The sequence below is a fragment of the Oryzias melastigma genome, linkage group LG7 (assembly GCF_002922805.2).
Source record: "Oryzias melastigma strain HK-1 linkage group LG7, ASM292280v2, whole genome shotgun sequence".
Taxonomy (NCBI): domain Eukaryota; kingdom Metazoa; phylum Chordata; class Actinopteri; order Beloniformes; family Adrianichthyidae; genus Oryzias; species Oryzias melastigma.
This window is the reverse complement of record NC_050518.1, coordinates 5,970,320-5,995,824: the sequence shown is the minus strand read 5'-3', so window position 1 is coordinate 5,995,824 and position 25,505 is coordinate 5,970,320. Positions and strand designations below refer to the sequence as shown.

Sequence of the window (25,505 nt, the reverse complement as noted above, 5' to 3'; positions counted from 1 at the left end):
AACAGTTGAACATCTATACACACTGATTGTGATCTGTAATGTATGCCGCCTACAAAAAAAAATGAGAAACTGCATTTTTTTTCTCCAACTAACACCTTTTTTGTAGTGGATTAACATTTACACTCACTTCTGCCTTTTCTCTCTCTACTGGCTTTCTGACCAACTGCAAGAAACCTGTCTTTTAACTCACCCACTAACGTTAAACCACTCAAGGCTTTGGGGGAGGAAATGGGGGGAGAAGCTCCAAAGCCGTCCTACATGCATGTCACTGTAGTATGTTCGGGATCCAGCTGGCAAAATTTTCAATTATGAAGAGGAATACTGCCAAACGACAAATATTTGCTCCATTCAGAAACTGTCATCTTTGGGTAGTTCATTTCTAATCATGTCAGACTTGCTTTACTTTTTACTTTAATATTAATATGCAACATTAGGAACAATATCATCATTTAATCTGCCATTTTGATATAAAGGTTAGGAAAAAATATCAAAAAGAACGTCAATGAAGCCACTTTTTGTCCTTTTTCTTAGTTTTCTCCCATTTTATTTTGTGGAAACTTTACTGCATGACGCCATACATCCTTAACGCTAACGATGTATGCAAAATCTAAACATGAGTGAAAGTAATTTCAAATCTTTTAATCGAACTTCCAATGTTGCATATTTGACATTTTATTCATTCATTTTAAAATTTTATTTTCATCCTTTCATCCTCTCCCTGATTTCCCATTGTAATTTCTTCTCTTTTTTTTTTTTTTTGGCGAACCATCTGGTTTGTGTCCTTTTGTTGTTTCCTCAAGGATGGAGACTCTGATAGTGGGGATGACTCAGATAAGAGGTCTTGTGAAGAGAGCTGGAGACTGATCACTTCCCTGAGGGAAAAGCTACCTCCAAGCAAGCTGCAAACCATAGTAAAAAAGTGTGGATTACCCAGCAGTGGGAAAAGAAGAGAACCGGTTAAAATGTATCAGATTCCTCAGCGCCGCCGCATCACCAAGGACTCCAAGTGGGTGACCATCTCCGACTTGAAGATCCAAGCAGTCAAAGAAATATGCTATGAAGTAGCACTCAATGACTTCCGCCACACGCGGCAGGAAATCGAAGCCCTAGCTATCGTAAAGATGAAGGAGCTTTGTGCTAGCTACAGCAAGAAAGACCCCAACGAGAGGGACTCGTGGAGGGCAGTGGCCCGGGATGTTTGGGACACTGTTGGAGTTGGGGATGAACGCATTGAGGATGTCCTGACCAACGGCTCTCGACCTGGTGGGGCCGTCATGGATGAATTAAAAGTACACATCGATAAACTTGAAGACATCCTGCATGAGGTAAAGAAACAGAACAACATGAAGGATGAGGAGATCCGGGCTCTCAGGAACAAGATGGTGAAAATGGAGAAGGTCCTTCCGCTCATCACTCCGGAAGGCCAAGAAAAGCCTCCTGGTGTAGAAGCTTGTGTGACCAGAACTCCAAGTCCGTGTGAAGGAAAACCCCCTGTGCCTGAAAAGCCCGTCGGAGAGGATATGGATTCCCAAACGGGCCAGATGACGGGAGACGACACACTAAGGAGAGGTCATATGCGTTGGATGCGTCAGGAACAAGTACGCCTCAAAAACTTTCAGCAACAAGAGATCTCCAAGCAGCTCCGCCGGCATACCGGACCACACCGCTTTATACCTCCAGAAGACCGTAAACTACGTTTCCCCTTCAAAAGTAACCCCAAACACCGTAACTCATGGAGTCCAGGAACTCACATCATTATAACAGATGAACAGGTCATAGAGCTGAAGGTCCCCAAAGAAACTGTTCAGGAAGAAGAGGGGGAAAGCCAGCCTGAAGAAGTAGTGCAGCCGGAAGACAAGATGGCTGCAACAGTTGTCCACATGACCCCTCCTCTGCCCAGCCCCTTAGTCCACCACAAGGCCAGAGACTTTGACCAAGACCAGGGTCACCGGTATCACTATAGAAACAATCAGCACCAGTACGAGCGAGGTCGGAGCAACTCCTTCAACCACAGACAGCGCTCCATGGAGTCACTTCCTCAGCCTGACAGCAACAGGAGGCACTCGCAGAGTTTCTACCAGCCTCGCTACAACCACAACCAGCCAGTCCATCCCCCACCCCCCTACCAACAGCCACCATGTCACTATAATGGCATGGCCTACACAGATGGCAGCTTCAATGGCTATCAGCAGTACTATCACTCTGACCAAGCTAACCCCCCAGTCAACTTTCACGTCCCTCCACGAATGCGCAGGCAGTTATCTGCCCCTAATCTGAAAGCCAGCAGAGAGACTGCAGTCTGACACGTGGACTTATGAACTACTTTTTCTTTATTTTTTTTATGCTTAAGTAGGCAAATGCATTACAGATCACAACAACAAAACTGACGGACTTTCACATCATTGCTCACTCAAGTATTGTTTTGTGTTTAAAAAAAAAAGACATTCTTCCATCATCGTCATCATATTTTGCCATGTTTTCATTTTTTTTCCTGCATTTGTGTTATTGTTTAGATCGTTCCAAGATGCTTGTTGGAAAGGTTTATGAGAAGAGTATTTTTGCAGATGTGATGATTGTTCATTTATCAGCTTGTGTGACAGTTCATTAGTAGAGCTTTGATTTGCCAAAACTGGCTAATTGTGCTGATATTTTAGATTTTGTTTTCTGCCATGATAGCGTTTGTATGTGAGGAATGTTTTTAGCTGTTAGACCATGACCACATGACTTCTGCAGGATATCCTGCTGTTTCTGACTGAGGAACAGAAAACAGGCTTTATTTCCCTCTGAATACCATCGAACTGAATGTAAGAATGGGGAAATAACCCTCCTGCGAATTATGCATCCTGTGTTGTATTACATTGCGCGAATGCCTTCTGTCCAAAGTTACCTGCCTCGATAAGCAATCAAACAAACACGTCAAACCTTCATTTGAATAACTTGATGCACCAGTTAACTGTATGCCTTTTAAACAGACTGAAATATGAGTAAGTGGTATTCAAAAAGGTGCCTTCAAATGCACCAACTGTTCATTATTTGCAGTTCAGCATTTCTTTGTTAAACTTTATTCAGTATTTGCTCAGGTTTCAGATGAGTTTAGTGAGAGAAACGTCACAACTCACTCACCAAAATTAACTTTTGTTTATTAACATGCAATTTTTCTTTCATTTCAAAATCTTAACACATTTGTTTTGTTTATTTGGTTTGTCTAGTCCTTTAAATGTTTGAATTGTGTAACTGTTAACCACATGTACTACAGTATTTTGCACTTAAGTCATGTCTAAGCTGTAAAATTTACCAGGGAAGCACACTAATATACTCAATACTTGATTCTGCTTTCGTTTTTAAATCCTCTGAAAACTCATTTTGTTGCCTTTAACTTTTTAGGATTCAGGATCTGAACCACTACAATGAATTGTTTGAAAATTATGTTGAGAGTTTTACAGTAATTACATTCAAAAAATACTCATCCCCTTCCACACACACACACACACACACACACACACAACTATACACATGATTGGTCACTTTGATTGAATCCAGTCTTAAAAGTTTTGGCTTCGTGGTTCATTGAGTAAATACAGAGTTCACCATGTTTCATTTGGAAGCCCACTCAGTGTTGTCATGGTTTCCAAAGTCTGGCCTTAAAAATGTTGGAAGGCAGACAAAGACTTGAAATGTTTGCTTCATTGTTATTCAGGAGAAATATCCATATCAAGTTAAGGTTTTTAGTACTGTTTTATTTTTGTAAACACCTCAAACTTACTCGACCTAAACGGATCTGTGTTGTTATTGAAACGAATTGTCCATATGGATGTAGCTTTAGCTGATGCATTAGTTGCAGCTTATTTTCATTGCTACATTTGCAAGTTTTCTAACTTTCTGATGGTCTTCATGTGTGTTCTATCAAAGCAGAGACATTCAGCTGTCTAAAACCTATAAAGACGATCAGGATGATATTTCAATTATATGATTTAATCTTTGTGCAACTTTGATTATCTTTGCATGCTGTGGCCCATTTTTAAACCTTAAATTGTTTTGTTTCTTTTCTCTGATTCTTTCAATATAACCATGAAACATCATTCTTCCTGAAACAGTTTAGGATCTGAGTGTTGATGACTGCTTTTTAAAAATAATCAAGTGCCTCATTGTGACTGTAAAAAATTTTGTTGCAATTCTATTGTTTTGGTAAAACACCTTTATTTTTCTTCAAGTTTTAGATGAAAAAAATGCTGCATTTATGTGTTGCTGGAGGTTTACTTAAAAAACAATACTGTAATAAAATGACGTGCTTCATGTGCAGATATGCAATACAAAAGAGTGCTTTATTTTTACCGTTTGCTCCATATAAAGTGATTAAAGGTATTTAAAATAACATTCTGATTTGAGTCTCTATAAGTAAGAAAAATAATCGAATTATTTGCAGTTAGTCCTGGATTATTTATAAATATTTATTTATTTTGCTACTCACTATTAAAGCATACCTAGTGCTAGTCACAAGCTGATGTAAAGGAGGAAGTGGTTGGATTTGTAAGGCTATAGTTAATCTACTTTTAATCACTAGTGTTTTTTTTATTTTTGTAATCTTTTACATTCATGATCTGAATCTAGAATGCCTTTCTTGTCGTTTTCACTGCTGCAAGTGAAGTACAATGGGAACTTTGGGTGATGGGCTGCTGGTAGGATTTCATCAGGCCCGGATGAACGGCTGCATTGTCTTCCCAAAAGACCGAACAAACAGGATGAGGTCATCGGGACCACAGCCTGTCTCTCTCTCTATGATGATGGTGATGATGATGATGGCGCCCCTCATTGGATTACAGTTGACTCAGCTTCTACCAGCAGCCTTCTTCCTCCTCTGCAGCCATGTCTTTGAGAAGATGCTTCTACGTTTCAGGGTGTTCTTTCTAAAAAAAAATTGTTATTATGGTTGTTATGTTGTTGTAATTTTGTGTTGACTTCAGTTTTCAAAAGAATGTTGATGTTGATCAGGGACAGTTTAAATTTGATTTAATGGCAGTTTTTTATTTTATTTTTTAGCTTTTCAGACTTTCATGTACATTATATAAATATAATGTATCATATTTTTTTAAAATAACTTAATAATTGAGTGTTATTTTACTTGCTTTTCACAAGAAAACAGCCCATATATGACATTTTAAGATCAGTTCAACGCTAGTTTGTCAGCAGTGGATGTTTTAGAATGGAGAGTGTGTCATCCTGGCTGAATAACAAATAAAAGCTGGAGGAAGATGATGCTCCTCCTCCTCTGTGCTTTCCGTTGTTGTGGCTGACGGACAGCTCTCCACATTCTCCTGTTTGTTGGTGTCCAGGTTTACGAGAGCAAACTACAGGAACTTCAGAAACAGGTAGAGACTCGCTCTCTGGTGGCAGAGACGCCTGATGAGGAAGAGTTGGAAGAGGAAGAGGAGGAGGAAGGTGTGTACTATGGAAAGAATCTTTAAGATTTATTGCATAAGTTACATTTTATGAACAAAAAAACACATCTATACCAATAAACTGTGTTTTTCTTTTCATGTTTTGTATCCAGAGTCTAAACTACTGGGATGTGCGTACAGGGTTTACATATTTCATCCTTTATTTTTTAACCTTTCAAAGTAAAATCACTTTTTGAGAAGTACTAATTGGCCATTGTTGAGTTGAAATACTGCATAAATATTGCATCATCATTCTTACAATGTATCAGTCTTTCACCATCTATAACAGTTTCCATAAAAATTGAAAGTTTTCACTTTTTAGTTTAATTATCTATTAAAAAAAAAACTCACGAGTCATTTTAAAATACGTCACCGGTGTCTCCCTATTTTAAGAAAAAGGCCTCATTCCACCTTAATCAGGCTAACTTGTAATCCTCTAAAATATCATCAAATGCTTATTTATATGAGATGACATCTTTGTGTGATTATTTATACAACCTTAAAGTTGTAAAATGTTTGCCTGTTCCAGAAGCTCTGTGGGCTTAATAATCTGTTAAATACTTTAAGGCCTCACAAAAATGTTAATATATACGTACACTGCAAAAACAACCCCCTTAGAAGAACATTCTTACCTAATAGGCAGCTTTTCTTTAAATCAAATCAAATAAAAACTGCCAATAGGGTAAGAATTTCTGAGAATTTGTATTTCATTTTAGTCACTAAAACATTTTTTCTCAAAATAAGATTTTTTGGTATTAAAAAACTTGATTAGAGAATATAATTTTTTTTTTGTTGAAACAAGGTTCATTTTACTTTAAGATTCAGTTTTTGCAGTGTATCAGAATACTTATTATGGTGAATAGATTTGTTGACCAAAAAGCTGCCTTTATTACCAGTTTGCTTGTATTCTGTGGACCTGAACGTGTTCCTCATGCCCCCCTACTGCCTCTCCACAGTGCCATGGACTCAGCATGAGTTTGAGCTGGCTCAGTGGGCCTTCAGGAAGTGGCGGTATCACCAGTTCACCTCCCTGCGTGACCAACTGTGGGGGAACGCTGTTTACCTGAAGGAGGCCAACGCCATTAGTGTGGAGCTGAAGAAGAAAGTAAGCAAGATAACGATCGGGCTGGAAAAGTCTGTGTGAATGAAGTCAAAAACTAGGGGTGTAACCATTTACATTTACATAATAATTTGTGGTTGACTACTTTGAACAATTCAATTCACTGACTTAAAACTGATCCAGGACACCCAAAAATTCAAATAATTAAATAATAATCGTGCATGATATTAGAGAGCACACCCCTTTACTTTATTACTGTTTCCATGCACAACATAAATAACATAATAAGTAGCATTTATAGATTACGTGGTACCTTGTTATTTAATGCTTTTTTATGCTTATTTTTAAACAGTTTGCTGCCTTCACATATTTTTCACAATTTCCCCAAACTCTTCAATTATTAAAGATTTCAGAGACAGACCACTCAAAGCCAGAGAGCCTTTGTTCATGTTGGTATCTGGAGGTCTGTGTCCCATTCACTGCTGACCACCGAGTTGTGTTTAACCCTGTTCATCAGAAGCTACAAGGACAACTGTGGTTTGAAAAGAAGCAGACTAATAGAAACAAACTTCTTTTTATTCTGAAGCAAGAGTTTTCATAAAATAACTTGTTAATCTGTAGTTCATCGTGTCTCACTTCCTACAGTTCCAAAGTATCAGATGTTCTCTTGAATACAAAGGGCTTGATTATCCAAAAGGCCAAAGGGTAGATCTGTAGATTGAGTTGAGCTTGGGTCATTCCCCAAACACTAATAACAAGACACCATTGAGGATGGTGGTCCTTTTTGGATAATCACTTAGCTGCATGGAGAATCTCCCATCACAGTAATGTTTCAGCTGGGTCATGTGTGTTATGCTGTGACGTAGGATGTCACATTCATCTCATGATGATGTCTTCAGGGAAGGGATCACATCACAAGGAACGTTAAAAAAATAACCTCCAAAGATCATAAATCAAATACCGCAAAACAGTTTCTTTTAAAAATGTAATCTAATCTGTTTTAGTTACTGTGGTGTAAATGTTAAGTTATCAAACTAAAATAGAGAATCTACTCATTGAATCATTCCACCGCCCTTTCTTTTTAAGTCTTCCCTCATTTATCGTGGGAGTCACGCTCTAAAATTAACCTGTGATAGGGGAAACCTACAAAGTAGGACTTTTTAATAGATGATTAAAAAAAATCTCCCCTTTCACACACTTTCTACACTTTTCTGACATAAACATTTTCATGTTTTTTTGTCTTGTGCAGAAAAATAGGGTCCAGATTGAAATCCAAAATGAAAACGAAAATCTACTCACTGTTACTGTGGCAAGCAGAACACAATCTGTGCAGGAGATTGATTGACAGGGTCAAAAGCCAATCAGGATGCAGAACACAGTGTGTTGTTTAAAAAATGTGCAAAACTGCACTGAAAAAAATCAGCAAAACCACAAACTGCGATATAGCAAAGAGACGACTGTAAACTGAAAGTTAGAAAGCAAAAATCCCACTTCAGAAAAAACAGTCTAAACTGTGCACAAGCCAGGATTTCAATTCATCTAGAACTCTGCAGTGAGTTATTGATTTGTTGTCACAAAGACAAATTGAATTGGGTAGAAATCAAAAGCTGCTTTGCTGCAGTTCATACTAAAATGTTGACTTTATTCTCTGAGCGCCACATGCAGAAGACAATTAAAGAGTCAGCTGTCAAACGTTACTTTCAGAAAAATGTCATCTCTGTTGTTTCTCTGTCATTTGAATTTGTTCAATGTTTTTTCTTTTACATCAAATAGTTAAACTCTCCTTTTTTTCCCTTAGGTACAGTTCCAGTTTGTTCTACTGACAGACACGCTTTACTCTCCGTTGCCGCCTGAGCTGCTGCCTCCAGAGCCAGAAAAAGAGCGTGAAGCCCGGCCGTTCCCTCGCACTGTGGTGGCTGTTGAGGTTCAGGACCTCAAGAACGGAGCTACGCACTACTGGTCCCTTGAAAAACTAAAGTAATGCCCACACCAAATCTATACACTAACCTCCTACAGTTAGATTAGTTTTCCCTTGTAAAGCATAAAGAGAAACTTTTTAATTTTCTGTGTCTCATGTTTAGTGTTAAAACCATCTATCTTCTAGGAAAGATATAGAAAAATATATATGTCACACAACACAAAGCAAGATCTCTGTTCAGACGCATCACTTTCCTTCAGCCATTAGGTGAGCTGTATTTTCTCCTCCTTCCATTAACACTGAGTGCTCTGTGCCGTCATTTGCAGGCAGAGGCTGGAGCAGATGAGAGAGATGTATGATCGAGCTGGAGAAATGGCTTCCACTCATCAGGAGGATGGGGAGGGCACTCTGACAGGAAACGACCCCTTCTACGATCGCTTCCACTGGTTCAAGCTCGTGGGCAGGTTTGTAAAAACACTTTTGTTGTCCACTTAAACTGAGCGTGTAGACTGAATGCTGTCTGTGTCTGAAAGGGTTTTGGTTTTTTTGTATGTGGGTAAAGAAACATTTTGTACTTTTTTTTTTTTTAATAAACAAATGACATCACATTTTCATTGTTAAGCTACGTACACACCGGGGATGTGTTGTATGTTCAAGAACGTGCTAAACATGAGTGTGTACTCACAGTTGAAAGAGGCTTAGTGCGAAATGTCAAAGTGGTGCAGATCTTTAGCATCTATTCCGATATATATATCGACATGGTGTCTCATAATTTATTCCAGTCACAAATCACAGTTATTAATTTATGCTACATGATCCCTTTTCAAACGGTTTAATGAGTTAAAATTAACGCCATGCATGCATCATTACAGAATCCAAGCCTCTGATTGGTCAAAGTTTAACTGGTTTAATTTTTGTCACCCACTCAATTGCAGCGCATTTTGTACTTAATGAACTTAAAAACTTGTGACTAGCGATGCAAGACTTTTGAACGCTAAAGCTTGAAAGGTGCATTTACATATAATTTTTGTTGAAAGTGGTCACTCGAATGCATGTTTTCAGGCCCGGTGTGAACGTCCCTTTAACTTATCATTAGTCTCATATTTCTGTATGTTTTTAGTGTTTTATTTCATTTTGTTCTATCATTTGTGTGAATTCATTTAATTTTGTTTCATCTTTCATGACATATCAAAAATCCTGTATTTTTGTTTCATCCCATTTTGAGTTGTGTATTTTTTTTCTCCATTTTGTTTCATTTCTTATGAGTCATTAGTGTCATTCTCGTGTTATTTTTCTTGTATTCACTTAAAAGCTTATGAGAAACCTGAAGGGTTTAAGGAATGGCGTGAATGTGCAGTATTTTATCCTCTTTTCTATTTCCCAGCATGCATGAGAAGATTTGCATGTTAATCCATTCAAGTGGCATTTCGTTTTGGTTTAAAATGCTCACATTTCTTTAAACTGTTGTGACACCTGGTATTAGTCTAATTCCTGCTCTGTGAAATAATCCTTCCACCACATTTACAGCAGCTCTTAAAATAGTGTTGGTTTGATTTGTTGAAGTAAATGATTGCGTGTAAGTCGGGCTAAAGGGTACAGTCTTTGCGTTTTTATTATTGTTATCCTTCTGTTGTTAACGTATCACAAAGGAAGTTGATTTTGGAGGAACAAATTCCGAGAAAATTGTTCTATGATGAAATACCACGTCCATTTCTTACTGACTTGTTGTGATTTAACTGGTTTGTTGCCCCGCTGTTACCTTTCCTTGGATCTTGCCGCTTTGTTCAATCCGCCAACCCCCGCTCTCAGCTCCCCCATCTTCCACGGCTGTGTGAACGAGCACCTGCCGGACCGCACGCCCTCCCCCACCTTCTCCACCACCGACTCCGAGATCACCGAGCTGGCAGATGAGCGCCAGAGCGAGATGTCCGACTTCATGGACGACGAGGCGTTCGTGGACGACACCAGCTCGGACGCCGGAACCGAGGAGGGGTCGGACATCTTCAGCGACGGCCAGGACCCCTTTTATGACCGCTCCCCCTGGTTCATCCTGGTGGGAAGGTTGGTGTTGGGCACGTCCGTGTCCTCGTCCTCCACACTCCCAAACTGGGACAGGAACACTACAGAATAATTGGGCTGGTTAGGCACAAGCACAAGCTAATGCTGCATCTGACAGCTTTGTGTCAAACTCATGTGAAACATCTGACAAATCCCACTCTGAAATGTGAGTGGAGAATATGAGCTTCTCTGTGTCTCTGTTTAAGAGTCGGGTGAGACATTCAGAGCTGTCAGATAAATCTTAAAGGGTTGCATTTCATTTTTTATTAGTCACACTTGTGTAATTAAAATTTTCAACTATTAATGAGATGCATCCAATTTAAACTAACTTCCTGACCTCTGAAACGTCCAGTGTTTTTGTTTTTTTTTTCCTTTTCATGTCCTCCTTCACTTCAGTGCTGACCGCACTAACTACCATTTTTGTGTGAAAAGATGTATTGTCTGTGCTGGAGCTAACTGTACATGTCATTTTGTGTTTTTTTTTTTTATTATCAAAACCTTTTTATTTTTTACCTGTTGTTTTAACAGTATTATAAAAATGTTTTATTGTTTTTCCCTCCACCACCTGCATGTGACGGCTGTTAATCCTCCCGCTTGAATGTCTCTGAAGTTAGATTTAAGCAGGTCCCACAGCAGTGTCAGAAATCAAGCACAGATGCAAATGATGGAGACTTTGCACTGTGATTAGAATAGATTATTAATAAACTCAGTTTCAGTACTGGAATAAGACACAGGCCTTCATCTGGACAGATTCCAGGAGCTGTAACTTATTCTACTTGTATTGTAGTGACTTCAGAAGGTTTGCAGGTATAAATTTGTCTTCTGTTTTGACTTTTAGTCTCCCAGCATGGAGACTATAAAAAAGAAAGAGCTACTTTTAAAGTCCCATTCTTTTGATCTATTGTTAAAGCGTTTCCAGTAATCTTTTAAATATGATTATGTCGCTTTTAGCCAAAAAACTGTCGTTTTCTATAATGTAGTTTCTGCAGAGCGGCAGTAGTTCATTAGAAATTTGCCTCCGATTTCCCATCATCCCTTTGTTTATACTCTCTCCCACTAGCTTACAGCCCCTCACAACCCCAACCTAACATTGTTGATGCAACAAAAAAGGCGAGCAATATTGGAGCTATCCAGCCATACAGTTTTGAGCCAGATACCAGCTCTGACGAGGAAAACAAGAGCATACATGATTATAGTCGTCTACAAGCAAATGCATCAGAATGGAGCAGAGCAGGGAGCTTGTGGCTGCTGTTGTAGCATCTTCGTCACATCCACAAGCTCCTCATTCGTAACAATTTGAAAAAAGAAATACTCAGAAATGCAATTTTAGGTTTATTTTATTTATATCGGCATATAATATATTAAAGTGACCGATGAAAATGTGTCCACATACCTCAAATAATCAGTAAGGATATGAATTAGAACCTTTTTCTCTCATTTAAGACATGCTCATTTTTATGTCCTGATGTTGCATCTTTATTTTGCTTGTCACTCTTTTATTTTATCCCTTTTGGCCTCATAAATGTGTACTAAACCATGAAAATGTGCATTTGCTAGATGTCAAAGCTTCAGGTTCAAATGAATCTTTATACCAGCTCAGTCAAACACAGCAGAGAACCCATCACGTCTATCATTTATTATTTACATGGGACTAGTTGTTGGTTCTGTGTTGCACTGCATCTCATTCAGGCTCTCATGTCTTAATTCTCTTTTTGTTTTTACTCAGAGCTTTTGTGTACCTGAGCAACCTGCTGTACCCTGTACCACTCATTCACCGTGTTGCCGTAGTGACAGAGAAAGGCGATGTGCGAGGTTTCCTGCGTGTTGGAGTCCAGGCCATCTCTGGTGAGAAGAAAATTTAAGCTGAGAGGAAGAAAAAAAAACACACAATTTGTGATATTTAATTCTGCTTGCTTTTTAGTGGTGTTAATTTTTTGCATGTTTTCCTTAACTGACTATAAAAGTAGGTTGCTGGGCTCTTCCTTAGAAAAACAACATGACCAAATGTATTAGAGCTCTTCAAGAGAGAGCATATTCCCTTAGATCTTTTTATTTTTTATTTTTTTGCTTTTGAGCTGCTTTGACAGCTTCTTGAAGGTCTGACAACAGGGTTTGTCTCTTTGTAGCTGATGAGGAAGCCCCAGACTACGGGTCAGGAGTAAGGCAGTCGGGAACCGCCAAGATTTCCTTTGATGATGAGTACTTCAAAAAGGTAAGCCCAGAATCTAATAATAAGATAAAAAGTTTGTTGAGTAATATTTCTGCTTTGATTTATTTTTTTTCCAAATATTCATAGTTGGGTTTTTTCTTGTTGCTCTAATACACAAAAACGTTTCCACACACGTGGATGTCTTTATATTCCATTCTTCTCCACCAGCTGTATTCTAATTGCTTCTTTTCCCATTCATTCAGAATGATTTTCCCTCCACGGTTATGACCCGCTCCGGAATGTCCCAGGAAGAGCTGCGCATTGTGGAGGGTCAGGGTCAGAGTTCAGAGGTCATCACACCCTCGGAGGAGCTCAACAGAATAAACGAGATGGGTACGACTGCTAGAACTTTCGTCCTTCCACTTCCAATTTTAACCCCTTTGGGAAATGCACTTGGCAGATGTTCCTGTTGGAACTTTAGATACTTTGTGATGGAAATAAGGTCTTTGTGACCCTGTTTTGTTCCGTTAAAGAATAGGTGATAAAAAAATCTACAAATCACAGGTTTCAAATGTGCAGCAACAGCTGTGAATGGGCTGTGTCGCTTACAATCACTGTAGTTTACTTAGTTTGTCACACTACACACTGACTTTCTCCTGTCACTTTCCTCCAGATCTTAAATTGGGAAACATTACAGATGCCAAGCTTTGCCCCAGTGAAGGTCTGGCAGGCCAGCTGGAGGTCGGCAGCACCTTTACCTTCCGTGTTACTGTTCTCCAGGCCAGTGGGATCCCGCCCGAGTATGCAGACATCTTCTGCCAGTTCAAGTGAGTTCACAGTCCTCACACGTGTCCACCACAGTCGGTCAAAACGGTAGTTTGAGGTTCTACACCCTACACTTCCAGTCCTAGATCAGCTGGTCAGGTCATAGCAGCTGTGTTATTATGTGACACACACTGTTTTTGCAGTAAGTATTTCTGATGTACTAAATAAGACCCCAATGAAGTGTGTTAAGAATTTTGTTTTCATTTCATAACTGAAACATTTTTGACAAAATTGTATTAAATATTGGGTTTTCTTGATAATGGGTTTTTAATTGCACCAAAATCTTTTTTGTAAATCAAAGAACTGCTTCTGCTAAAGTCTAGAACATCAATAGTCTGTGATGCAGGAGCCAAGAGAACTCATCCACTTAAAGTCCCACTCCAACTATGTTTTTTCTATTGTAAAACCGTTCCCAGTGGTCTTTCAGTTATGATTATGCTGGTTTTAGACTAAATTAAAAAACCTGTGTTGTTTTTTTTAAAACATATTTTCTGTAGACCAGCAGGAGTTCATTGGAAATTCCACTCTGGGTTGTGAACAGGACTGTCGGCACAAAGTTAGCCTCCAAAAGCTTTTTTTTAATACTTTCTCCTGCTAGCTTATAAACCTTCACATGCTCAAGTTAATTTTACTGTAGCAACCTTCTCCTATTGTCATTTTTCTAAAAACATTTCTTACTATATCAAAGGGCATTTAAATTAGCAGTTTTGTGCAATTTTCTTACTAAATTAAATTAGAATTTTTGTTTATTTACAAAAAAAGTGAAGACGGTACACCGACACGCTTTCACATTTTCTCCTCAGTTTCCTTCATCGCCACGATGAGGCTTTTTCTACAGAGCCTCTGAAGAATGCAGGGAAAGGATCTCCCCTGGGCTTTTACCACGTCCAGAATGTAAGTGTTCACACACACACTCACTCACACACAACTGTAAAGACTCCAGTCTATATTTACCGAAGACTGACGACTCCTTTTGCCGTTGATGGAGCAGATTTCAGTGGAGGTCACAGAGTCGTTCATTGAGTACATCAAGAACAAACCCATCGTGTTTGAGGTGTTTGGCCACTACCAGCAGCACCCACTGCATATTCACGGCCAGGACCTGATCAGGTTTGTTAAGATGCAGTTACTTTAGAGTTCATGAGTGTTTTTAAATAGTTGTTTACAATTCCTATTAAGATTACTACTTTTTGCAGTAACCTTCATTCTTTTGTTTCAACAGTCCTCCAACGCCGTCGAGGAAATACTATCCTATTCCCATGCCCTTGTCTAAACCAGGTTAGTGCACAACACGGTCGTATGCTCTGTCATCATCATTTCAGTTTTATTATTATGATTTTAGCCAATTCTTATCTCCACCACTTTCCATTCTTCTTCTTACGCCTTGTCTCTCGTTTGTCTTTTCTGTTTGCATTGCAATGCCAACCTAGACCACACTCGTAAGATTGAGTTGATCCGATACCTTGTGAGTGGTTACGTGAACGGTAAAGTGCTGGACACGCTGTCTGAGCACGCCAACGCTCTGGCCTCTTCTGCTGTTGCCAGTCTGGAGGACGAGGCTGACCGTCCGTCCCACTTCCCGTTCCTCACCGCGCTCAACGACTTTGTGCTAACTGTACCCAGGCACCATGGTTGGTACAGGGAGGAGCCTGCTGTAGCCGAGCGGGCAGGCATTAGATGTACCTGTGCTGTAGTGGATAGCCTAGCGCTTTTCTTTGCTCTCGTGGTGCTCTGTTACTGCAGGCAGTCGCACAGCAGATCTCTGCAGTGCACCTCGCTGCAGACCTGTTTTGCTCCCGTCAGCTCGGTCCCCCCTCCACCCCCTTCTCCTCCTTGCTCAAAAGCAGGCCAGAGCTGACACCTTCAGGTGGATGAGCTACCTTTGCAGAATCTAAAGCCAGAAGGAGTTTTCAGGAGGATCACTTACATGACCTTTGAGGATAAGATATGATTTCACCAGCCTGAATGTATGTATTTAGGTGCTACTTATACATTGGATTCTACTGAGGATAACACAAGCTCACACTTAAATCAGAATGTATCTGGTTTCAGCTGGAGGATAATTCTGTTTTAACATTAAAAAAATAGATTTTTACTTTATCCTCCAGATTTTATTTAAAAAAGAGTTGTAGATTCTTAGTTTTAAGCTGACTCACACTTCATCCATTCTCTGTTTAATGCTCAAACCACCATCATCAATACTCATTTCTTATTTTCATTTATTTTCTCTGAAATATGGTTAAACTTTAAATTGACAAGTTGATTTTCTCCTCTGTTCCGTTAGTTCCAGCAACGAAGCTTAACACCATCACCAAGTCCAGCCTGGGTCATTGTGTCAGCAAGTACGACCTGCTCGTCTGGTTTGAGATCAGCGAGCTGGAGCCCACCGGGGAGTAAGTTTCCACCTTTGCATTGTATGTTCACTCACTCAATGAAAGAGGTCGAACTCAGACAGGATTTATTCATTACACAGGAGAAGTCACAATCCAGCATTTATCAACCCAGAAAACAATTTATTTGTGATGTTCTGTGAGTTCATTCAAACGTATTTATCCACAGGTACATCCCAGCTATAGTGGATCACACCGGAGGACTCCCATGTCACGGCACCTTTCTGCTGCACCAGGTAATATACTCCCTAAACTCTGTTGGAGCAAAGAAGTTGTAAAGCATTGGAAGACACTGCAGCTGTTTCCGTGGTGATGCTAATGTGCTGTGTGCTGCTGCAGGGGATCCAGCGGAGAATCACGGTCACTCTCATCCACGAGAAGGGCAGCGAGCTCCACTGGAAGGACGTTCGCGAGTTGGTTGTGGGTGAGTGGTTTCGCCTCCGGCATTATTGTCTCAGCAGCAAACCAGAAAAAGAAACAAAAGCCCTTGCGTTGTGAAACAGGAAGGACATTATCATGTGACTGTTTTTGTGAGCATCCTGGTGGTGTAACTCAGCATCTTTTTCCACATTTACTCTCAGGATAAACTTTAGTTTCTAGTAATGTTTATATTATAGCCTTTCTGATTGACCAAGAAATTAAATTGGAAGTTTATTTGGTTATTCAAACATGAAATGTTACTACCTTAAAACAATGATCAACATTAACTAAAGAGGACTGGACTGGAATATCATGCTTAAATTAACATTAAGTTGACAAGTATTCCATTAACATAAAATTGAAATACTTAAACAAATACATATTTATTGATGCCCCCCCTCCCACACACACACACACACACACACACACACACATTTATACACACAGATCCATACAATACATAAGTAGATTTCATCAGTATTGACCTATTGCTAGTTGCAGAAACTAACGAGGAAATGTATAATTTCCATCACACATTTTAACAGTAACCTAATTTTTTTACAGTTAACTAATTTAAGATTTTTATCCAAATAATTCCAAAGTTTTTTTTTTCAAAACATTTATTCTTGCTCTGCATGATTCAAACATAAAAATATATTTTAAATGTTACTGTTCCTCTCTTCTTTTAAAAAATGACTACATTCTTTATGAAAAGCTACTTTTAAAGGCCCAAAATAAAATTTACAACACTCTTTAATGCGCATTATCAACAAATTTAGACTTTTTTGGTCTTTTTTTTTAACAGTGAAATTGTAGACTTACCAAAACCAACTTTATTTATTTTTCATAATTGCTCTTTTTTGACGTTTTAGTATTGGATCAGTTTTTTTTTTATATATATTTCCCCAAATTTCACTACAAAACTTCAAGTATAATAGAATTAATGTTGAATATAGAATACTCAAGTATTTTTGCTCATTGTGCTTTTGGTTTTCAGGATTATGCCAATAGCTTTCCAACTCAGCTGATAGTTAATGACTGAGAGGAACTTTGTTTCTTATTCAAAATGAAGTTGAATATTGTTATTTGGTTTATTTCTACAAACAAAAACATCCTGTTTTTTCTTTTTATTAAAAAAAATTCAACTGACACCAAATCAACTTTAAGATGCTTGATGTTTATAGTATATTAATCTGCCAAAACGGGACACTTCCACTTGTTTGTGTTTAGTCTTATCAATAAATAAATGATTGATAGTTTTGAATTTTTCTCTTGATTGGCGATACTATCCTGTTTCCCGGCAGGTCGCATTCGGAGCAAGGCTGAGGTGGACGACAGTGCAGCTGATGCTGTTCTGTCGCTCAACATCATTTCTGCCAAGAACATCAAATCCTCCCACAATACCAACAGGTAAAAACACCTTCAAGGAGGGCTCTGCCAGTTTCTCCTGCGAGAAGTTTGTTGGATTATATTCCCAAAGCGTTTTATGTAACATAAACAGATTTTTTTGTCATGCTGTCATATATTGGCTGATCACTGCATGATCATTTCCATATTCTCAGCTGTTGATTTGCTTCATTGTCCGTGTCCTGACTCTCTGTGCTTCTCTCTTTATGTTTCTTCTGTGCGCTCTCCTTCTCCTGCTGCGGCTGGACTCATGCTTGTGCTCAGGCTTTCCATTGATAAGGATATTGATAGGTACCAACGATCAGAAAACATGAGACTCCTTCCCCCAAGGATCTTTATGTTTTTTATAGATTTTTAGAGATACTTTTTCCACCGTTTGGTTATATTTCCATGCATAATGCGTAAAATTTGTCTTTGCTTCCATTGACATTTTACTTCCCATCATGCCAAAATGTTGATGGCTCTGTAAAGACATTTTTTAAAGCAAATGCGACCTTTTTTCCCCCCATTTATTGTTTCAGTTTGTGATTTACAGACTCAGATTTGATTAACCACTTTGTTTTCTGTAGCAATAGAAAACTTCCAGAGAATCTCAGTTGTTTTCCACTGTTATTACCTAAACTGTTGCAACAGTCACCTTCAGCTTAACCCTGGCTCTGTTTGTGGACAGCAGCGCCCCCTGGGTTATTCCACTGATAACAGCCTCACAAATAACATTGATGGTGTCAGGCAATTCATCTGCAAATGAGTTTTGTTATCTTATGCTCTCCTGTGTCTGTGGAAGTCTGACCTTAGTGAGTTTCCTCACTTCTGATAACAGCAAGGACAACTTCAGACACTGCTTACGCCAGATTCTCACTGATCTGTCAGCGGTGCGTCTCCCTTGCATTGTGATGGGGAGTCTGTCTCATGATCATCAGTTAGTTTACATTGTATCCGTCGGTTATGCCTCCGGTCCGTCCTCCCTCGCTTCAGGAGGAGTGGTTTGTCAAGTAGTTCATCCAAAACATTGTTAGTCTGACTCTATGTCTTCTCCTTCCTCACAGTTCTTGTAAATGGAGATTTTGTTTTTGTACTTCTAAACTGAACTTCTGCTGTTTGTGACGGAAATGAATGCTGGTGTTTTATGCGGTGTTAACATGGGCACGTCACCTGAAGTATAAACTAAGCTTTTATTTTGAAACCCGGACATGTTTCCCATTTTTCTGATTTTCTGATTCTAAATTGACGCATCGAGCAACTGGAAATAGAACTCCTGCGTAAAGCTTACATTGTTCTGGCGAGTGACAGATGCAGACGTGACGGAGGTGATGTAAACATTTTGATCTATTAAGGAATTTTATTTATTAATTTGTGTCAACACAACAGAGACGTATAAATCAGCCTCGAGTCTCTCAGCTAAAAATTTTGTTTTTTGTAGCAAAGAAATCCTTTTTTTGTTTTTTTGTTTTTCCTAAACATTCCCAGCTCCGATTCCTTGTACATCTCCTAAATTCCGCGTTTGTCCACCCAGAGTTCATCACTTTGAAGATCAAATTAAAACCATCCGCTCCTTTCTTTGGTTTTCCACTCCAGAACCTTCTATCGTTTTGAGGCCGTGTGGGACAGCTCCCTGCACAACTCCCTCCTGCTGAACCGAGTGACTCCTTACGGAGAGAAGATCTTCATGACCTTATCTGCGTATCTGGAGGTCTGTATTTACTCCATCTGTGTACAGCATCTCCCTCTCTGGATGGTTGTTTACCTCTGTGCTCTTCCTCCAGCTGGACCACTGCATCCAGCCTGCCATCATCACCAAAGACATCTGCATGGTGTTCTACTCGCGGGACGCTAAGATCTCCCCTCCTCGTTCTCTCAGGAACCTGTTTGGGAGCGGATACTCTAAAACTCCTGACTGGTGAGGCCTTGAACTGATACCCTCCTGCTGCTTTGAGCTAACAAATAAAAAGCAGGGTTGCCAATAAAAAACACCTTTGCTTCGTTACAGCAACCGTGTCACTGGGATCTATGAGCTCAGCTTGTGCAAGATTTCAGACACTGGTAGTCCAGGTGAGTCAAAATGGGAGAACGGAGACAAAACTTCTGTGAATTGTTCAGGTTTGGATATTTATTCTGGATTAATTAACAAGGTTGTGGTTCTGATCAGGGATGCAGCGTAGGAGAAGGAAGGTTTTGGACACATCTGTGGCTTACGTCCGTGGAGAGGAGAACCTGGCCGGCTGGAGGCCCAGAGGAGACAGCCTCATCCTGGAGCACCAATGGGAGCTGGAGAAAATGGAGCAGCTGCATGAGGCGAGCTTTAAAAGAATCATTTTGGACATTCACATTTTGAAGAAAAAAAAACATTTTTTTTTTTTCCTGTTTTCCAGTCTAAAAATGTTAAAACTTCACTTGTTTTTTTTTTAAATCAAGGTGGAGAAGACTCGTCACCTTCTCCTGCTTCGAGAAAAACTTGGGGAGGCCCCTCCAGCGGGAACCACCCCTCCCACCAAGTCTCTGAGCGAGTCTCTGTCTCCCAGCATGAGCTCAGGGACTTTGTCCACCTCCACGTCTATCTCCTCGCAGATCTCCAGCACCACCTTCGAGAGCGCCATCACCCCCAGCGAAAGCAGTGGCTACGACTCCGCAGACATCGAGAGCCTGGTGGACCGGGAGAAGGAGCTGGCCACAAAGGTGAGAAGAAAATCTCCAGGAGACCCGTACAGTGAAGATTTAAATGTCTTCACTGCTTCTGCTCACGTGACCCTCTCTGCTCTCTGACCCTGCAGTGTCTGCGCCTGCTCACACACACCTTCAACAATGAGTACAATCAGGTGGTGAACAGCATCAGCGACTGCAAGGTAAACACAATCCTCTTCTTCTAAATCTGTGTTTGAGTATTAGAACACAACATTTCTTTAATCAAAATTGGACCTCTAAAGAAGGCTATCATAGTCTTATTTTTAAGTGTAAAACATTATATAAAAACAGTAGACAAACCTTTACAGTTGTTCATTGGAGTCTGTTGTGCTGTTGTTCATCAGATGAACAAACATCAGAGTTTTATACTTTTTTTAAACCTGTATCTTCTCCCTCTTGGCAGCTGTCGGACATCTCACCAATCGGACGCGACCCATCAGTGACCAGCCTGAGCAGTGCCACCCTCACCCCGTCCTCCACCTGCCCGTCTCTTGCTGACTCCCGCTGTGGCTCCTTGGACCAGAAGTAAAACTTTTTTCCCCATAAAACAGATTAAACGTGTTCATTTTGTAACCCAGCACATGCATGATGTTTATTTTACTGGAAATGTCTCAATTTTCTTGTGCTGAAGGACTCCAGAGAACAGCTCTCGGGCCTCGAGTCCTTCTTGTTCAGACTACGAGAACTTCCCGTTGGTTGCCACTCTGGAAACATCTTACCTTGCACGAGCTGGAAAAAACGAGTTCCTCAACCTGGTGCCTGATATTGAAGAAATGAGGCCGGGGTAGGGTTCTTTAATATTACTTTTTACTTCTTCGGTTTACACCAGTCTAATAAAAGTTTAACCCTTCATACCTTATGTCCCAACATACCAGTTAATCCAGAACTACCAATTAATTAAGCATCATTTTGAATGGCAAAAACAACAAAGAATAATTTTGACAAAACTGGACATAAATTCAGGCAGGAAAATTATAATGCTGATCAAATGGAACAAAACTTTTTTTTTCTATTTTTTTTCTCAAAAAAGTCATCCTTAAAGAAGCCCTGTCCAACTTTATTCCAGGTCTGTTGTGTCCAAGAAAGGTTTCCTGAGCTTCATGGAGCCGCGCTCCAACACGTGGGTGAAGCACTTTGTGGTCGTCCGCCGACCCTACGTCTTCATCTACAACAGCGACAAGGACCCGGTGGAGAGAGGCGTCCTTAACCTGTCAACAGCACAGGTGGAATACAGCGAAGACCAGCAGGCCATGCTCAAGGTAGTGTTTGAAATTTGTGATTTGTATTAGCATCCAGCCTGGGAATCAAAATAGTGTTTTTGACAGGTTTTTGTGTCATTTTTCTCATGGTGGAGGACATTTCCAAAGAAAATTAAGCTCAAAATTGCATTTCTGAGCATGTCTTTAATTGAAAAGGTGAATCAGGGGCAGATGGAAAAGTTTAGTTAGAAAAAGAGTATATTTGAGATGTAGAAAACATCCTGCTCCTCTCCCTTCTGATTCATCCACTTGTAAACAAATAGATCCACGTACGTCTTTGTTTTCTTTGTCCGACTTGGAATCTGGCTTAAAACTGTACAGCTGGATCGCTTCAATTTTGCTCGACATTTTTGTTGCACCTGTAATGTTAGCTTGGGGTTGTGAGGCTCTAGAAATCATGGGTAAAGCACGTAAACGGATGGCTCTGAATTATGGGTCCTAACAGTCCTGCCCACAACTCGGAGATGAATTTTTAATGAACTATTGCTGCTCTTAGAAAACTACACAAGTTTTTTCATTTTGGCTAAAAACAGTATAATCATAATCAAAAGACCACTGGGAACAATTTAACAGTAGATCAAAAGATTATCTGAATGGATATTTAACATTTTCTAATCAAGGCACCCATTTATTTACTCCATGCAGGTTAATAGATGCATGTTCTGTGTATTTCAGGTTAAATATTTTATCTCCAAATTTGAAAAAAACCCTCCATTTAATTTTGTTTTGCCAATAGTTAATAATTAATGTGTTTAGAAGGCTTTTCTGAACCACTTTTGTCAATCATAGAGAGGGTGCCTCCACTACAGAGCTTATATGAGGTCTAAAATTAAAGTGTTTATTCAGATCAATGTTTTAGGAGTAAAACTACTTTTATACAACAAACATCAGTAAAGATGTTTATTGATTTCTTTCCCAGACTCCCAACACATTTGCCGTGTGCACAAAACATCGAGGAATTCTCCTCCAGGCCAACAACGAGAAAGACATGAACGACTGGCTGTACGCCTTCAATCCTCTGCTGGCGGGGACGATAAGGTACATGTACGGTCAGACTTTCTGCCTCGCCGCTCACGTTACCACTCACGGAAAAACTGAACTTTCACCTCCTCTTCACCCCCACAGATCGAAGCTGGCGAGGAGGCGCAGCGGCCTGATCAAGAACTGAGCAGAGCGGCACACCAGCACCGGGCTCCTGCTCTTTCAGAACAGCCTTTGAACATACAAGTGTTAACACTTACTAACCATTGTGATTCTTGATGGTTTTCCCTTGTAAGTAGAATTGTGGCTTACGTCTCCCTTCATGCGACTAAAAGTTTCAGTTCCAGAGAAATCTGCCTTCCCTCCATCCCGCTTTAGCTTTCCTCCCGGCCCCCCTCAGCTTTTTGTGTTCATATTTTCTGACGTTTGGGTCTGATTTCATTCCTCTTTCTAGTCATTCCCGATCTCCCTTACTAGTAGCATGTTGTAGTAGTCTAAATGTGTGTGCACGGCTCTACAGGAACTTACTTTTAAGTTTGCCAATCATCTGTAAAGAGAGAAAAAGAAACAAAAAATGTCCGTCAGTGTTGTCTCCCAAATTCTGTTCTTTAACTTTTCTTTTGTCTTAGACGACGTGCTTGCATGGTAACTGCAACATTCCTCAGGAGAAGGTTTGCTCAAAAAAAATAATCCATGACAAATCTTTTAACCTCCAGACAAAATCATGAAGGGAAACATTACAAATCTAAGTGATGTATTATGTTACGCTCTTCCTTAAGAGATAATTGCTGCTAACAGATCCCTAGTTGAGTTTTTTTAATCTTAAAGAGTTTGCCCTCCTCCCAAAACAAATCTCAAATCACCAACGATTTGGGTAAAACCCCGTAGAGCTCATCGACGTACCAGGACAGCATGGGATGCTCTTCATTTGATAGGATTGCAGTTGTAAGCGTCTGTATATACACACACACCCTCCACAACCCCTGATAGTGCCAGTGCATTTGTGTCTGCAGGAGTAGATATTTGTCAGTTTGCTATTTCATTAAAAAACAAAAAACAGTAAAGAAAAACAGGCTTTTTTGAGGACTAACATGAAGATAGTTGGATAAGTATGGAACAAAAATGCCCACAGAAATGTCTATCCGTCACATGCATGTGAACCTGTAGATGTACCGGAATGGGACGTGAGGGAACGGACGAGGTCGTAGTGAGGAGGTGAAGCTGCTCGCACACAGCCTGCAGGAACCAGAACAGTCAGGGAGAATCTGTAAAGTGAAGTGCTTACAGTTCAGCAGCACCAAATGTTACCACTTTTTATGTGTTACTGAATTGAAACATCCTCAACTCATGTTTTTTTTTTTTTAATTATTATAAACTCAACATTATTTTTGTTTTGTTTGTACTTTGCGCCTATGCTTTTAATCGTTCCACAGAGTTGTTTATGAAATGTAACAGAGGGCATTTGTGTATTTCTTAATTTGTAACCAGCATCAAGTGTGTTTTCACTTTATTTGCACATTAACTCATATCTATAGCAAGACGAGGGATAATGTCGGAGCATCAGGAACAAGAGAGCACATATCAAGGCTACACTGGATGATAGCTGTATCTGATAAAAGCTTTCTCAGACAGATATTAAAGGGACGAGGTAACAGAAGGTTCTTATATATGAAAATCTTTGCTCTGCACGTTGCCCTCATGCTGCTTTGGTTTAGCTAAATTAGTCGCACCTTTGCGTTCACACTGATGCATCGACGGGCATCAACAAACTCTGGCCTACCAACCAGCAGTAAGCCCTGTGCATTTGGTGTGAAAGCAAAAAACATTTATTAGATACATGTAATCACTACTGATAGGTTGGTGCAGTGTCTCTGTCCACATGTCAGCAAACATGCTGGTCAGAGACCAAAAAATAACAGCTATGTTGTTGTTTTGTTATCTGAAAAAGACCTTTTTTGCACTCATACAACATGCTAAACTAATATTTATCAGGGCAAAAGTCGGAGCAAACATTTTCCCCTCAGTGGCTAATTTGCAGAGATCTATTGTTTTGAATTGTGTATTTATGTTTGCATTGTATATATTAGTTTGCAGCTTTTTGCACATATTAATAAAAAGGTTCAACTAACTGATCAAACGAAGTCTTTGCGGTTTAGTTGTTCTGCTTAAAATGAACCAAATGACGGTGTGGCAGCCTCCTCCGGTCTGAGCTGGAAGAGGGTTGAATGTGTGTTTTTTTCCCATCATTCAAAAGCAGGGAGAGGAGGCGATCTAACGTTAACAGCTGTACCTATTCAGGTGGAGGTGAGTTACTTTAGTTGGTTTGAGGGATTTTGTTTTGAGGTTTTGAAGAATATATTCACGCTGGCCAGCTAAATTTGAAAAGATTTAGTGATTTTAATTTTTTTCAAAGTGTCAGGGATTCTAACATGAAGTAGCGAGTAACGTGTAAAACACTTGTGTTTATTGGGACACAGCTTTTCATCTCACTTTGTTTTCCGTGGATGCCTTTAAATTAATCATTTCCATCTTCCCCTCTAGCTTCGAATCGATCATTCATTTCTTAATTTTTTAATTCGTACCTTGGAATTAAAGACGAAACATTAACACTGTATATTATTTCCGACTGGTTTCATTTTCATACTTACTTTGTAAATATCTGTGTTGTATGGAGCTTGAACTAAAATGTAAATATGTTTACTGTATTTGTAATAATTATAATCCATTCGCTGTATAGCATAGATGTGTCATGCAGGTATCCTAATTCTGTGTATGGTAATCTTGCACCATTGAACCGTTTAGTGAATGAGGCAACAATAAAAGTGCAAACTGTGCATTAGCAAAAACCTGTGATGCCTGTTTGTCCTCTCCTTTGTGCTGTGCTTTAGTGATGCCCGCATGTTTTGACAGCTTCCCGCTGTCTA

At 39.7% G+C, this 25,505-nt stretch overlaps 1 protein-coding gene across 11 annotated transcripts in view; it reads left to right on the top strand.

The window, feature by feature from the left end:
• Nucleotides 1–25,429, top strand: part of kif1b (kinesin family member 1B) — a 53,758-nt gene extending 28,329 nt beyond the window's left edge. For 5 of the 11 annotated variants that reach the window (XM_024292427.2, XM_024292425.2, XM_024292428.2 and 2 more), the window contains 28 exons: nucleotides 5,331–5,436; nucleotides 5,549–5,566; nucleotides 6,392–6,540; nucleotides 8,294–8,472; nucleotides 8,740–8,877; nucleotides 10,223–10,474; nucleotides 12,198–12,316; nucleotides 12,598–12,683; nucleotides 12,884–13,013; nucleotides 13,294–13,447; nucleotides 14,249–14,339; nucleotides 14,437–14,555; nucleotides 14,668–14,723; nucleotides 15,730–15,838; nucleotides 16,005–16,071; nucleotides 16,175–16,259; nucleotides 17,560–17,665; nucleotides 19,238–19,352; nucleotides 19,426–19,559; nucleotides 19,650–19,711; nucleotides 19,809–19,954; nucleotides 20,075–20,335; nucleotides 20,431–20,502; nucleotides 20,745–20,866; nucleotides 20,973–21,125; nucleotides 21,408–21,600; nucleotides 22,520–22,638; nucleotides 22,726–25,429. In XM_024292427.2, the coding sequence (XP_024148195.1) occupies nucleotides 5,331–5,436; nucleotides 5,549–5,566; nucleotides 6,392–6,540; nucleotides 8,294–8,472; nucleotides 8,740–8,877; nucleotides 10,223–10,474; nucleotides 12,198–12,316; nucleotides 12,598–12,683; nucleotides 12,884–13,013; nucleotides 13,294–13,447; nucleotides 14,249–14,339; nucleotides 14,437–14,555; nucleotides 14,668–14,723; nucleotides 15,730–15,838; nucleotides 16,005–16,071; nucleotides 16,175–16,259; nucleotides 17,560–17,665; nucleotides 19,238–19,352; nucleotides 19,426–19,559; nucleotides 19,650–19,711; nucleotides 19,809–19,954; nucleotides 20,075–20,335; nucleotides 20,431–20,502; nucleotides 20,745–20,866; nucleotides 20,973–21,125; nucleotides 21,408–21,600; nucleotides 22,520–22,638; nucleotides 22,726–22,768 (3,384 nt within the window). In that variant the 3' untranslated portion in view covers nucleotides 22,769–25,429. The remainder of the gene's footprint in view (nucleotides 1–5,330; nucleotides 5,437–5,548; nucleotides 5,567–6,391; nucleotides 6,541–8,293; nucleotides 8,473–8,739; nucleotides 8,878–10,222; nucleotides 10,475–12,197; nucleotides 12,317–12,597; nucleotides 12,684–12,883; nucleotides 13,014–13,293; nucleotides 13,448–14,248; nucleotides 14,340–14,436; nucleotides 14,556–14,667; nucleotides 14,724–15,729; nucleotides 15,839–16,004; nucleotides 16,072–16,174; nucleotides 16,260–17,559; nucleotides 17,666–19,237; nucleotides 19,353–19,425; nucleotides 19,560–19,649; nucleotides 19,712–19,808; nucleotides 19,955–20,074; nucleotides 20,336–20,430; nucleotides 20,503–20,744; nucleotides 20,867–20,972; nucleotides 21,126–21,407; nucleotides 21,601–22,519; nucleotides 22,639–22,725) is intronic. The other 6 variants (XM_024292426.2, XM_024292429.2, XM_024292435.2 and 3 more) reach the window with 4 other exon arrangements.
• Nucleotides 25,430–25,505: the final 76 nt, after the last annotated feature.